Source organism: Cornus florida, unplaced genomic scaffold (genome assembly GCF_030987335.1).
Source record: "Cornus florida cultivar Cherokee Brave unplaced genomic scaffold, ASM3098733v1 CherokeeBrave_3.0.0_Hap2_Chr11, whole genome shotgun sequence".
Classification (NCBI taxonomy): domain Eukaryota; kingdom Viridiplantae; phylum Streptophyta; class Magnoliopsida; order Cornales; family Cornaceae; genus Cornus; species Cornus florida.
Genome location: NW_026775581.1, coordinates 103,830,966 through 103,841,708, shown reverse-complemented (window position 1 = coordinate 103,841,708; position 10,743 = coordinate 103,830,966). Strand labels below are relative to the sequence as shown.

The window sequence follows — 10,743 nt, the reverse complement described above, 5'->3', positions numbered from 1 at the left end:
GCTCTTTCAAACATATGCGTGCTTGCTTACAACTTGAAGTTTCAAACACATGCGTGATGTATCATAGAATGTGACCAAAAGTCCACGTTTGAAGAATATGGTAGCTAGTCAAATCAACGTTTTGGAGGTCATTAATTAATCTTGAACCTAAAATGCGATAAAAATGAAGGGGATGACATTTTAGTAATTTCGCAGACAATGAATCGTCACAAGAAAATTTAGAACACCAAAAAAGAAAGAAATAAAGACACTGTTGTTGCATACGTTATACATTTACATGCAAGTAAGAGGTTTTGAATTTGAACTACTTTTCATTAATGCGAGAATTTAAGGCAGTTGAAATCATCCACCTACACATAACCATGTTCGTTGTGGACATTAACTATCCTCCACCCACCTCCATTGCTTATATATCCTCAACCCCCCCTCTATATATCTATCTATCTATCTATATACACAAACCAATATATGTTCTACCACCACCATTCCAATCCCACAAACCAATGTTATACTAGAGTACTAAACTAGTTGTGCTTAATTTGATGAGATGGAGCGATCAAAAATGGCGGGATCGGAGCATCATTTGTTGCAGACCGAAATCGTTAACCGGGGGATCGAGTCGTCGGGGCCTGATGCCGGATCACCGACGTTCTCAGTGAGGGTGAGGCGGCGGTTGCCGGACTTTGTGCAGTCGGTGAACCTCAAGTATGTGAAGTTGGGTTACCATTATCTGATAAACCATGCCATCTATTTGGCCACCATACCGGTGTTGGTGCTGGTGTTTAGTGCTGAGGTGGGTAGTCTTAGCAAGGAGGAGCTGTGGAGGAAGGTGTGGGATTTGAGCACCACTGCACCTTATGATCTTGCCACTGTGCTCTCTTTCTTTGCTGTCTTTGTGTTCACCCTCTCAGTTTACTTCATGTCTCGTCCTCGCCCCATCTACCTCATTGATTTCGCCTGTTACAAACCCCATGATGATCTCAAGGTATATATATATATATATATATATATATATATATATACATACATTTATATATATGTATATATATATTAAATTATTTGTTTTATGAACTAACAATTTTTTTTATCATTTTATCATGTTACTAATGATCAGAATAGTGATAAGAGTAGTCGAAACTGTTCAACCAGAATGGTGACAGCAAAAATAAAGACTCTAAATAGATGCAGTAAAGTGGGATTAATTAATTTCACTTACGCATCAAGGACTCTTGTTCTTTTGGCTATTGAATATTATTGCATATTGCAAGTCAAATCAGTCAATTACGATATTAAATATTTCAACTCTTAATATTTTTGCATGCAGAAGTCAAATCAGTCCATATTGTTTTATGATATTACATATTCCAATTCATATTTCACCGATTTTAATCCAATTTTTTTCAATACTTAATTTTTTATTTTTATTTTTTTAACAATATTCAATACTTAAAATTGAACACTTATGTGGTAATTTGCTGATTATATATTATATACATATATCAAATTCAAGGCATATATATGATGAGTTCGTATACATGCAAGAATGATTAGATTATTATATTCATTTATATTAATATTAATCACCCTCTAATCTAAAATTTTCTAAGAAAAAGTTGTCTTGACGCATGTGCCAAATTTAATGAAGGTGTCCAAGGAAGAAATGGTGGAACTAGCTCGAAAATCCGGAAAATTTGACGAGGCAAGTCTTGAATTCCAGAAGAGAATTCTGCAGTCATCCGGCATTGGAGACGAAAGCTACGTCCCAAAAGGAGTGATAAGTTCGCCGGATAATTGCGCGACGATGAAAGTAGGCCGCGAAGAAGCATCAATGGTGATGTTCGGAGCCCTCGACGAGCTGTTCGAGAAGACCGGTGTGCGTCCCAAAGACGTCGGGATCCTGGTGGTGAACTGCAGCATATTCAACCCAACTCCATCCCTGTCGGCCATGATCATAAACCACTATAAGATGAGAGGGAACATCCTGAGCTTCAATCTTGGTGGCATGGGTTGCAGCGCTGGCATCATAGGGTTGGACTTGGCACGGGACATGCTTCAGGCCAACCCGAACAACCATGCGGTGGTGGTCAGCACTGAGATGGTGGGCTACAACTGGTACCCGGGACGACAACGGTCCATGCTCATTCCCAACTGCTTCTTCCGGATGGGCTGCTCCGCCGTCCTCCTCTCCAACCGCCGCCGTGATTACCATCGCGCCAAGTACCGCCTTGAACACATTGTTCGCACTCACAAAGGCGCCGATGATCGCAGCTTCAGGTTTATTAATTCGTTCAATTATTTTAGACCAGTTAGAGAATTAAAAAATCTGAAATTTGTGAAATAATATGCTTGTTTGATAATTATTTAAATCTGTTAAAAATTCAATTAAGAGAACTATTATAAGATAACAGCTCTTTCCTAATTTCCTTTATAATTCTGTATAAATAATTATTATTTTCTGTACTTTTGAAAACCATTTTTAGAGAACTCAAGCAATTAAATGTTTCGAATGCCTCTAACCATAAAGTTATTCGGATCATGAATTACTTCATAATAGATCACTTTCATACATATTTAATTTCATTAATTTTGTCACTGATTCATGTGTTAATGTGTTTGTGTGTCTATATATATTATATATATGTCTGAGATAGTAGTCTCCCCAGTCCTTCATGATCATAAATTCATTAGGATTAATTTAACCAAAGTGATTGCAGAACTAATATTTTTTAAGTTACTGATTTCAAAAACCATATAATCATATATGCTTCATGAAAACTATGCTTTCTCAGATGGCCAAAAGGTAGATGGTTTGTGAATTTTTTTTTATTTTTTTTATCTATTATTAGTATTATAGTATGATAAGAGCTTTTCTTACTCTCTCTCTCTCTCTCTGTGTATATATATATGTACATATCAAATCCTGTTACACAAGTTAAAAGCCAAAGAAAAAGAAACTGTAGTGTTGGTTGCAATTAATTTTTTGGTATTAATTCCCAACTGTCTCATTGATGAACTTGGCCCGATGTGGACCACCTGCTGAGCGGTTGCTCTTAATATTTAACGTAAGTGTATTCGATGGATCATATAAATGAACTCAACAATCAACTACTGCAATATTAAATGCAAAGGATATGAATATATATTGATGTAATTACTTGTCTTATTCTTTTCCCTTAATTTTCTGTTCATTTTAAGCAAGACTGAATGTTTCATTGTCCAATTTTAGACTCCGGAGGAGTCAAATTCAGGCCATCATAGGATGGGAGTTAGCCTAGCGGATGTGGTTCTCGTCATTATAGAGTCTAGATGGTTTGATGTATGCAACTTTAGCTCCACGTGGAAAGGTTGTTTTATGTTTCGAACCGTAACCTCTTATTGTACCTAATTAATTGCTATATACTACCTGATCAAAATTTTGCATTGATCCCAAGATTCTGGACCTGCCAAATTATAAGTTTCTGTAAATTAATCGAGCTGTTTATTAGTTGGTGTCTGGATTTTGTTGGCACACACACATATAAGTACATAATTACGATTCATCATCTTGCAGGAGTGTTTATCAAGAAGAAGACGATCAACGGTTCAAGGGTTTAAAAATCAGCAAAGATCTGGTGGAGATAGGGGGTGATGCACTCAAAACCAACATCACCACACTAGGGCCTCTGGTGCTGCCCTTTTCTGAGCAACTCATCTTTTTCGCAACATTAGTGTGGAGGCACTTGTTCGGTGGTGGCCAGGGCTCGCAGCAGCCATCGAAGCCCTACATTCCCGACTACAAGCTTGCATTCGAGCACTTCTGCGTGCACGCAGCCAGCAAGACAGTGCTGGACGAGCTGCAGAGGAACCTGGAGCTGAGTGACAACAACATGGAAGCCTCCCGGGTGACTTTGCACCGCTTTGGCAACACCTCCAGCAGCAGCATCTGGTACGAGTTGGCCTACTTGGAAGCCAAGGGGAGGGTTAGGGGCAGCGACCGTGTCTGGCAGCTCGCGTTTGGCTCCGGTTTCAAATGCAACAGCATTGTTTGGCGATCAATGCGCCGCGTTAGGAGGTCTTCAAGGAATCCTTGGCTGGAATGCCTCGACAGGTATCCTGATCAGGCTCTCTAGGCAGACTGGCCTAATAGGCATATGTTTCTACTTATAATGAAAGAAAAAAAACACAGAACTTGCAAATGGCATAGTAATTAACTCAGCCGAGTCAATTGATGTCATAGGTTTTGGTTTTCCAACCACTTCCATCATATATCTACCCAATGTTTGATTAGTTTAATTATATCAATGCTTGTGACTATTCCCTTCTTTTTAATGTCTCTTTGAGACTGGTATGTACTACGTAGTACAGGTCATGCAAGCTGGAAACAATTAGCACATGACAGTTGTAGTAATCTTTATTTGAGTTCAATTGTAGACAATGCTATTGTGAATTTATGACCACCGATTTAATGTTCACAACTATCTGCCTATCTCTGTATTTATTTATTTCTATATTTTCTTTTTGAAATATTTCCTGCCAGATCACTGGGAAAACTTTACATGTGAATTCCACAAATCAGGATTTATATATGGTTTTGCAATTTACATGTTTGAGTTTGATGACTTGTGTAACCCTTCTTTTTGTTAATTGCATCAATCTTATTTAGACTTCAATTTCTCAACTAAATGTAAGCAATCCAATTTTGTCCATTTTTCTTTAAAAAAAAAAAAAAAAAAACAAAACAAAAATTTAGAATGTTGCATACCTAATGATTTACCAAGTGAAGGAGATGGTTCACTGGGCGTAGCATTTTTGTATTTTTATTTTTACATAAATTCCCAGCATCAATTACTCTCTCTAAACACTTAAATGAAATTCCAAAAAAAAAAAAATACCCTCTAAACTGAGAAATAATTATACAAGTCATAATGCTCCTTCTGTGCTCATCAGTTTATCCAACGATGTACAAATCCATTGCCACGGACAAACACTATGAAGTATTTGTAGAGAGTTCAGAATGGATCCTATTCAACTTCAACTTTCTTCAACTATTAATTAGCTTCAGGTGGTGGCCGCGGTGCAGTGACGGACCCAAAAAATTTTGTGAAGGGAGTGGACTTCTAATTTGTGAGAGCAAACTTATATAGTAGGTCAATTTTTATAATTTCAATTGGGTTTTTTCATAAATTTCAAAAAATGTAAAGTAAAAAATGCAAAAAAAAAAAAAAATCTGGGGCCGAATTGTAATTTTAGTGTGGAATTTTCATAAATTCTTAAAAATTTAAAGTATAAAATACAAAAAAAAAAAAAAAAAAATTCAGTGGAGGTAAATTGTAATTTTAGTGGTAGCATCTTCATAAATCTTAAAAAAATTAAAGAATAAAATAAAAATATAAAAAATTTAGTGGGGGCATCTGCCCCCCCCCACTCGTCCAACGTTGAGTTCGTGCACGGTGGTGGACATTCCTACACCTGCACTGCTAGCTTTTATTTTCATGTTTTAAGTTTTAAAATAAGAGGTGTCACTAGGTCACCTGTATTGGATTATCCTATTTGCTACATTTGTTCAAGTATTATTTGGTTAAATTTTGTTTAATGGGAAATAAATGAGGAAGGGAAGTGTTATAACTCTCTTTTACCAAAACAAGGGAGGGGAAGTGCTCCACTTCCTCCCCCTTTCCTCATTTCCATTCCTTCCGTACACTTCAATTCCTTCCCATCATAAATAACATTCACATCCACGCTCTAACTAATTTTCAGTGGGTGGAATAGTGAATAGTACATTACAGTATTATACTAAAATATAGCAAATTCACGCAGTCGAGCATAGACTTAAGGGATTGTTTGTACTGAGTCAAACCTTAAGGAGCTTTCTTTGGATGCACTATGGGGAGGGACTCCGACCCATTTCACAGTTTATGAAACGGATAACAAAAAAAGGGACGGGAGTAGTAAGGATCGAGCCCAAAATTTCACACAAAACATAGGCCCAACAGCGAAGCCCAAACAAAAGAGAGAATACGATGGAACAATCCAAGATCCCAACAAAGACGTCAAGCCCATCAAGCCACACAAAACAGCTAAAATCCAAAGCAAAGTTGAGCAGGATTGGGCAAAAAATGTAGGCTCGGATTGGATTTGGAATCCAATAAGTGTCATTTTCTAGCATGGTTTGATATGATAATGCAGGTGAGCAAGTGATCTCTACTTTTGGCTTGTGATTTTTACTCACAGTTAATGTAATTCAATCACAAATAAATAAATAAAATACATAGGGTGATTGAATTTATTCCAAAATAAATTATTTTTCTTATTTATTACTTCCCCAATTTTGTAATTAAGGAGAAATGAAATATGCTAATGTGGTTGTATAAAAGACAAAACAATTTGACACATTTGTGTATCTTAACAGATTGGTGGAGTTAAAAAAATTTACATATTATACGTGATCGCGTATGTTTTACACAAAAGAATATTTTAACCGATCGCTGAAGATGCTTTTATCACTAGATGATTAGAAAAGGAGATAAATTATATGAAAAAAATAAGTCAGAAGAAGAAAATTAAAATATGAAAAAAATATTTCATTTTTTATTATATATATATATATATAAAGAGAGATAAATTATAGATGGATTTCAATAATATGTAAATATTAGGTATTATAGAATTAGGTAATATAGTCATAACATATTATGCATTATATAATATCGCATAGAATTGATTATATATTATTAAATTTTTAAAAATAAATCGGTTATAATTTATATTTAGTTTCTTTAGTTAATGAATTGGTATTAGATTTGGAATATAACACTGTACTTACACACCCAGTAATAATGGTATTTGAGTTTATCAAAATATAACAATTAAATAATGGTATTTGAACGCATAAAGTGATATTGACCCTTTCATTATTAGTATTATACACAATAATATCCAGTAATGATGGTATTTGAGTTTATCAAAATATAAAAATTAAATAATGGTATTTGAAAGCATATAGTGATTTGGACCTTTTCATTATTAGCATTTTATACAAAAATATTCAAATTACTTTCAAAACTGTTTTCGTTACTAATTCAATTTTGAGAATTGTTAAATAAGTGCCTCTGGAATTAACGATCTCTTTTATACACACACACATATGCTGTACAAGATGCATCAAATGTAAAATTATTTGGTAATTTTTTTTCCCTTTTTTCTTTTCATATACACACCACATGGGTATTTTTGTACAAGTCCAATTATGCCCTAGACTCTAAAACCCTCATTTATTGTTATAAAAGGTTTTAGAACCCTCCGCCCTAAAAAAAAAACTTTAGGTTGGGAGAGTGTCAGAGAGTGTTTTTTCAGCTGAGACCCAGCAGAAGAAGAGAGAAGAAAAGAAAAAGATGGTGGCGAAATCGTTAACGGCGCCGGACTACGAGGCGTTGAGAGAGCTGTTCAGGCACCACATAGAGTCTTTCGATTACATGATCGAACGCGGACTGGAAGAGATGCTCATGAAGATCAAGCCAATCCAAGTCTACAAAATCTCTTCCGAGGAAAAGAAAACCCTTCGAAATATCCTTTCATTCATTCATGCCCATGTGTGTATATGCGATTGTACACACACACATATATATATTTCTTTTGTTTTTTTGATTTAAATGTATATTTCTTGACTTTATCATACTCTGGTTGGGGAAACCGGAGTTATACCGACCTCTAAAGGAAAACAAGTCCCGGATAAAGCTTGAACAGTTGTATCCTTCCGAAGTAAGTCTTTGCCTTCCCATGTATTAATCTTTACCATTGGTCTCTAATTCACCGATTGTATGAATTTTACTGAAAACAGTGTAGACAAGCTAGAATTTCATATGACGGGAAGTTCTTGATTGATGTTTGCTTTCAATACGGGGATGTTGGGGATGCTGTTATAAGAGAAAAGTTCAATTTTGGGCAGCTTCCTATAATGTTAAAGGTTAGTTCTACTTTATGCTATTTCCCAATTTTATCACAGGTGCTAATGTGCTATCTATCTCAATGCTAAAAAAAACATGCCTTTTTATTAGAAAATGTCAGCTTTGGTAACTTTGATTTTGACTCTTTTGAGTTGGTGGTTGGTACAAATGGTGCATATGGCGAAGAAGTGACTTGCCCTTGTGGCATTTGTTAGATTTGGATTGCTGCTGATGGATATAGTGTTCTACTGATGTTCTATATTCAGAAAATTTGGACAGAACAGTAAAATGGGTAAAAAAGTATGGAATAAGATTATAGAGGACTAGACCAATTAACAAGTTTATCTGAAATAATAATATAAGCTGAAATGATCTGCGTTAAAGATCAAACTGAGGATAATTGCTGCAGCCAATTTTTTTGATTGACTGGTTCTTTTATTTTTGAATTCTGATTTGTTTAATTTTGGAACAATATAACATCAAATAACAAGGGAAATATTACCCCATCGTTTTCTTTAAGCTTTACTGAATTAATAAATTTTTGGTGTTTGACTTATATGACAATGATTTGCGTGTCGGATTTAGCAGAGTAAAAATTTAAAATCTTGTGGACAACGCAGTATAAGCTGAATTTGCAGTTAGTGAAATTTTAATTTCCTAATAAAACGATAATTTTCTTAAATCATGTCTTCAGTGTTTGAGCTGACTTTTTATCATAAGACTGACTTTTGCACAAGTTATAGTTGCACAATAACTACGGTATATATTTATAAATTTAGTTGTTTCTTATAGCAAAAGCACAGTTTGTCTGAACAATAATTACGTGTGTTCTTCAATGTTGCATGCTGACTTCAGATTTTTCGACATATGTATTTAGATTTGTTTGCTAATGATTTGAAAGCCAATGCAAAATCGGTTAATTTACAACCCAAAATGATTCCTGATCATTGTCTAAGAGAACGTTTATTTGTGAATTATTATTGTTCACACATACGATCTTGATCTCGTTTTTAGTTATCATCTAATATTTGATGCGTGGAAAATATAATATGCAGTCAAAACTTTGTTACTTGAGAGGTGCTGATCCGCATGAACTAGTTTCTCGCAAAGAAGAGTCATCAGAAATGGGTGGGTAAGTACCTCAATTTTTAATTTTTTATGTGATTAGAAATCTGATTGATTCATTCATTAGCAATATTTATTCTTCTTGTTGTTGCTGTTATTATTATTACCACCACCACCACCCCCCCATGATTGGCATTGCATTAGCTTTAGGCTTCTAATCATATATACACTATCTCAATATTTATTCTTGTTGTTGTTGCTGTTATTATTATTGCCACCCCCACCAACACCCCCCCCCCATGATTGGCATTGCATTAGCTTTAGGCTTCTAATCATAAATACACTATCTCAATTTTTAGGCTAAAGGCCAGTAGGAAGGTGAATGGTAAGGTTATGGAAATGGGTTTTAAAGCTGGTTATGTGTTGAATGTTGAATGCTTTAACACCACTTACACTTTTTGGTAGCTGAAAAAGGGAGGATTCAATGAAAAGGGAAGTATTAATTAATATAATGGAGAGATAAAGGAAACAAAAGTGATGTCCTTTCCCCTATTTTGGCATATGAAAGAATTTATTTAAGAATCACTTTGTTCACAAGGAGAATGGAAATTAAAAAATAGAAATAGGAAGGAAACAAGTTGTTTTATCACTATTCTCTTTTTTCGAGAGTTTGGATTATTAGCACTTTAAAAGAATCGAATATAATCCCATCATTTATTTTCATGCAATTCAAATATACTTCTATAGGTCAAATTGGTACAGTGCATCAAGTATATTGTGTGATTCACAATCGGCGTATCCCACTAAGATTGAAAGGAAAGTTCTATAAAAAAGCAATCAGATCAACTGTCAGTTACAAAATGACACATGCATAAAGTGAGTTGCATAAATGCGAATGTTGAAATGGATATTTTAAGACAAGAAAGGATAAATCTAAAATTGAATATACTCGTGAGATGGTTGAAGTAGCACTAATTGGAGATATGAGAGAAAATATATTAAGATGGTTTGAACGTGTGCAGACCGCTAAATGTGCCAGTTAGGAATAGTGGCATTGTCCACATTGAGGTAATGTTAGGGGAATGCCAGGACCAAATTAACGTAGGTAGAGTAAGGAAAAATATGATAACTTGTGGTTTGAGTGAGGCTATAATAATAGATAGATTGAATGGAAAAATAGGATTCATCTAGCCAACCCGAAGTAGTTGGGAAAAAACTTATCTTGAGTTGAGCTGAGTTGTGGGTCAAATAGCAACAGTAGGAAACCATAATTTTTTCAAAAGGTAGATAACATAATTACCATAAAATGAATGAATCTTAACCACGACAAAAAATAAATGGACCAAAACCAAACAAAGGTTCAACTTATAAAGTCATATAACAACTGGAGAAAAAGAACGTATGACTCTTTACTAGCCAAAAATAAAATAAAAATAAAAATGTATGACTATAGTTGTTGAAGGCACGCCTAGGCTCCAAAAAAGTCCCAGGCTCTTCAAGGCTCAGCTAGAGCGCCTTTACTTAGTACAAGCCAAGTCCTTTCATTCAGACTCACATAAAGCCCTTAGTCTCACGCTTTTTGGTAGGCTCCAGGCTCAAAAAAGGGGCGCCTGGTATTTATTTATTTTTCATTTATTCATATCATTTTCCCTTTTGTTTAGTGACCACTAAATTAAAATGTTCTATATCATATATTGTATTGTTTAAACTTATGAAATATTTGACAAATTTCATAAATTTATGGTTCACTACATAC

The 10,743-nt window shown here is 34.8% G+C and overlaps 2 protein-coding genes across 3 annotated transcripts in view; both read left to right on the top strand.

Moving 5' to 3' along the window:
* The first annotated feature begins 435 nt into the window (after positions 1-435).
* Positions 436-4,457, top strand: LOC132286632 (3-ketoacyl-CoA synthase 10). The gene is made up of 3 exons (XM_059788993.1): positions 436-985; positions 1,646-2,274; positions 3,551-4,457. Exons 1-3 carry the CDS (start codon positions 548-550, stop codon positions 4,107-4,109), a joined length of 1,626 nt encoding a protein of 541 aa, XP_059644976.1. The 5' UTR covers positions 436-547; the 3' UTR covers positions 4,110-4,457.
* Positions 4,458-7,291: 2,834 nt separating this feature from the next.
* LOC132280967 (DNA-directed RNA polymerase I subunit 2) overlaps positions 7,292-10,743 on the top strand; it is an 88,088-nt gene continuing 84,636 nt past the window's right edge. Inside the window, exons 1-4 of one of the 2 annotated variants that reach the window (XM_059782711.1) lie at positions 7,292-7,542; positions 7,655-7,737; positions 7,817-7,942; positions 8,978-9,054. In XM_059782711.1, the coding sequence (XP_059638694.1) occupies positions 7,371-7,542; positions 7,655-7,737; positions 7,817-7,942; positions 8,978-9,054 (458 nt within the window). In that variant the 5' untranslated portion in view covers positions 7,292-7,370. Of the gene's footprint in view, positions 7,543-7,654; positions 7,738-7,816; positions 7,943-8,977; positions 9,055-10,743 lie in introns of those variants that run through there. The other variant, XM_059782712.1, reaches the window with a different exon arrangement.

Coding starts and splice junctions, on each gene's coding strand:
- LOC132286632 (XM_059788993.1), top strand. CDS start 548: ATGGAGCGATCAAAAATGGCGGGATCGGAGCATCATTTGTTGCAGACC. Junction 986..1,645: donor AACCCCATGATGATCTCAAG/GTATATATATAT, acceptor AATTTAATGAAG/GTGTCCAAGGAAGAAATGGT. Junction 2,275..3,550: donor GCCGATGATCGCAGCTTCAG/GTTTATTAATTC, acceptor ATCATCTTGCAG/GAGTGTTTATCAAGAAGAAG.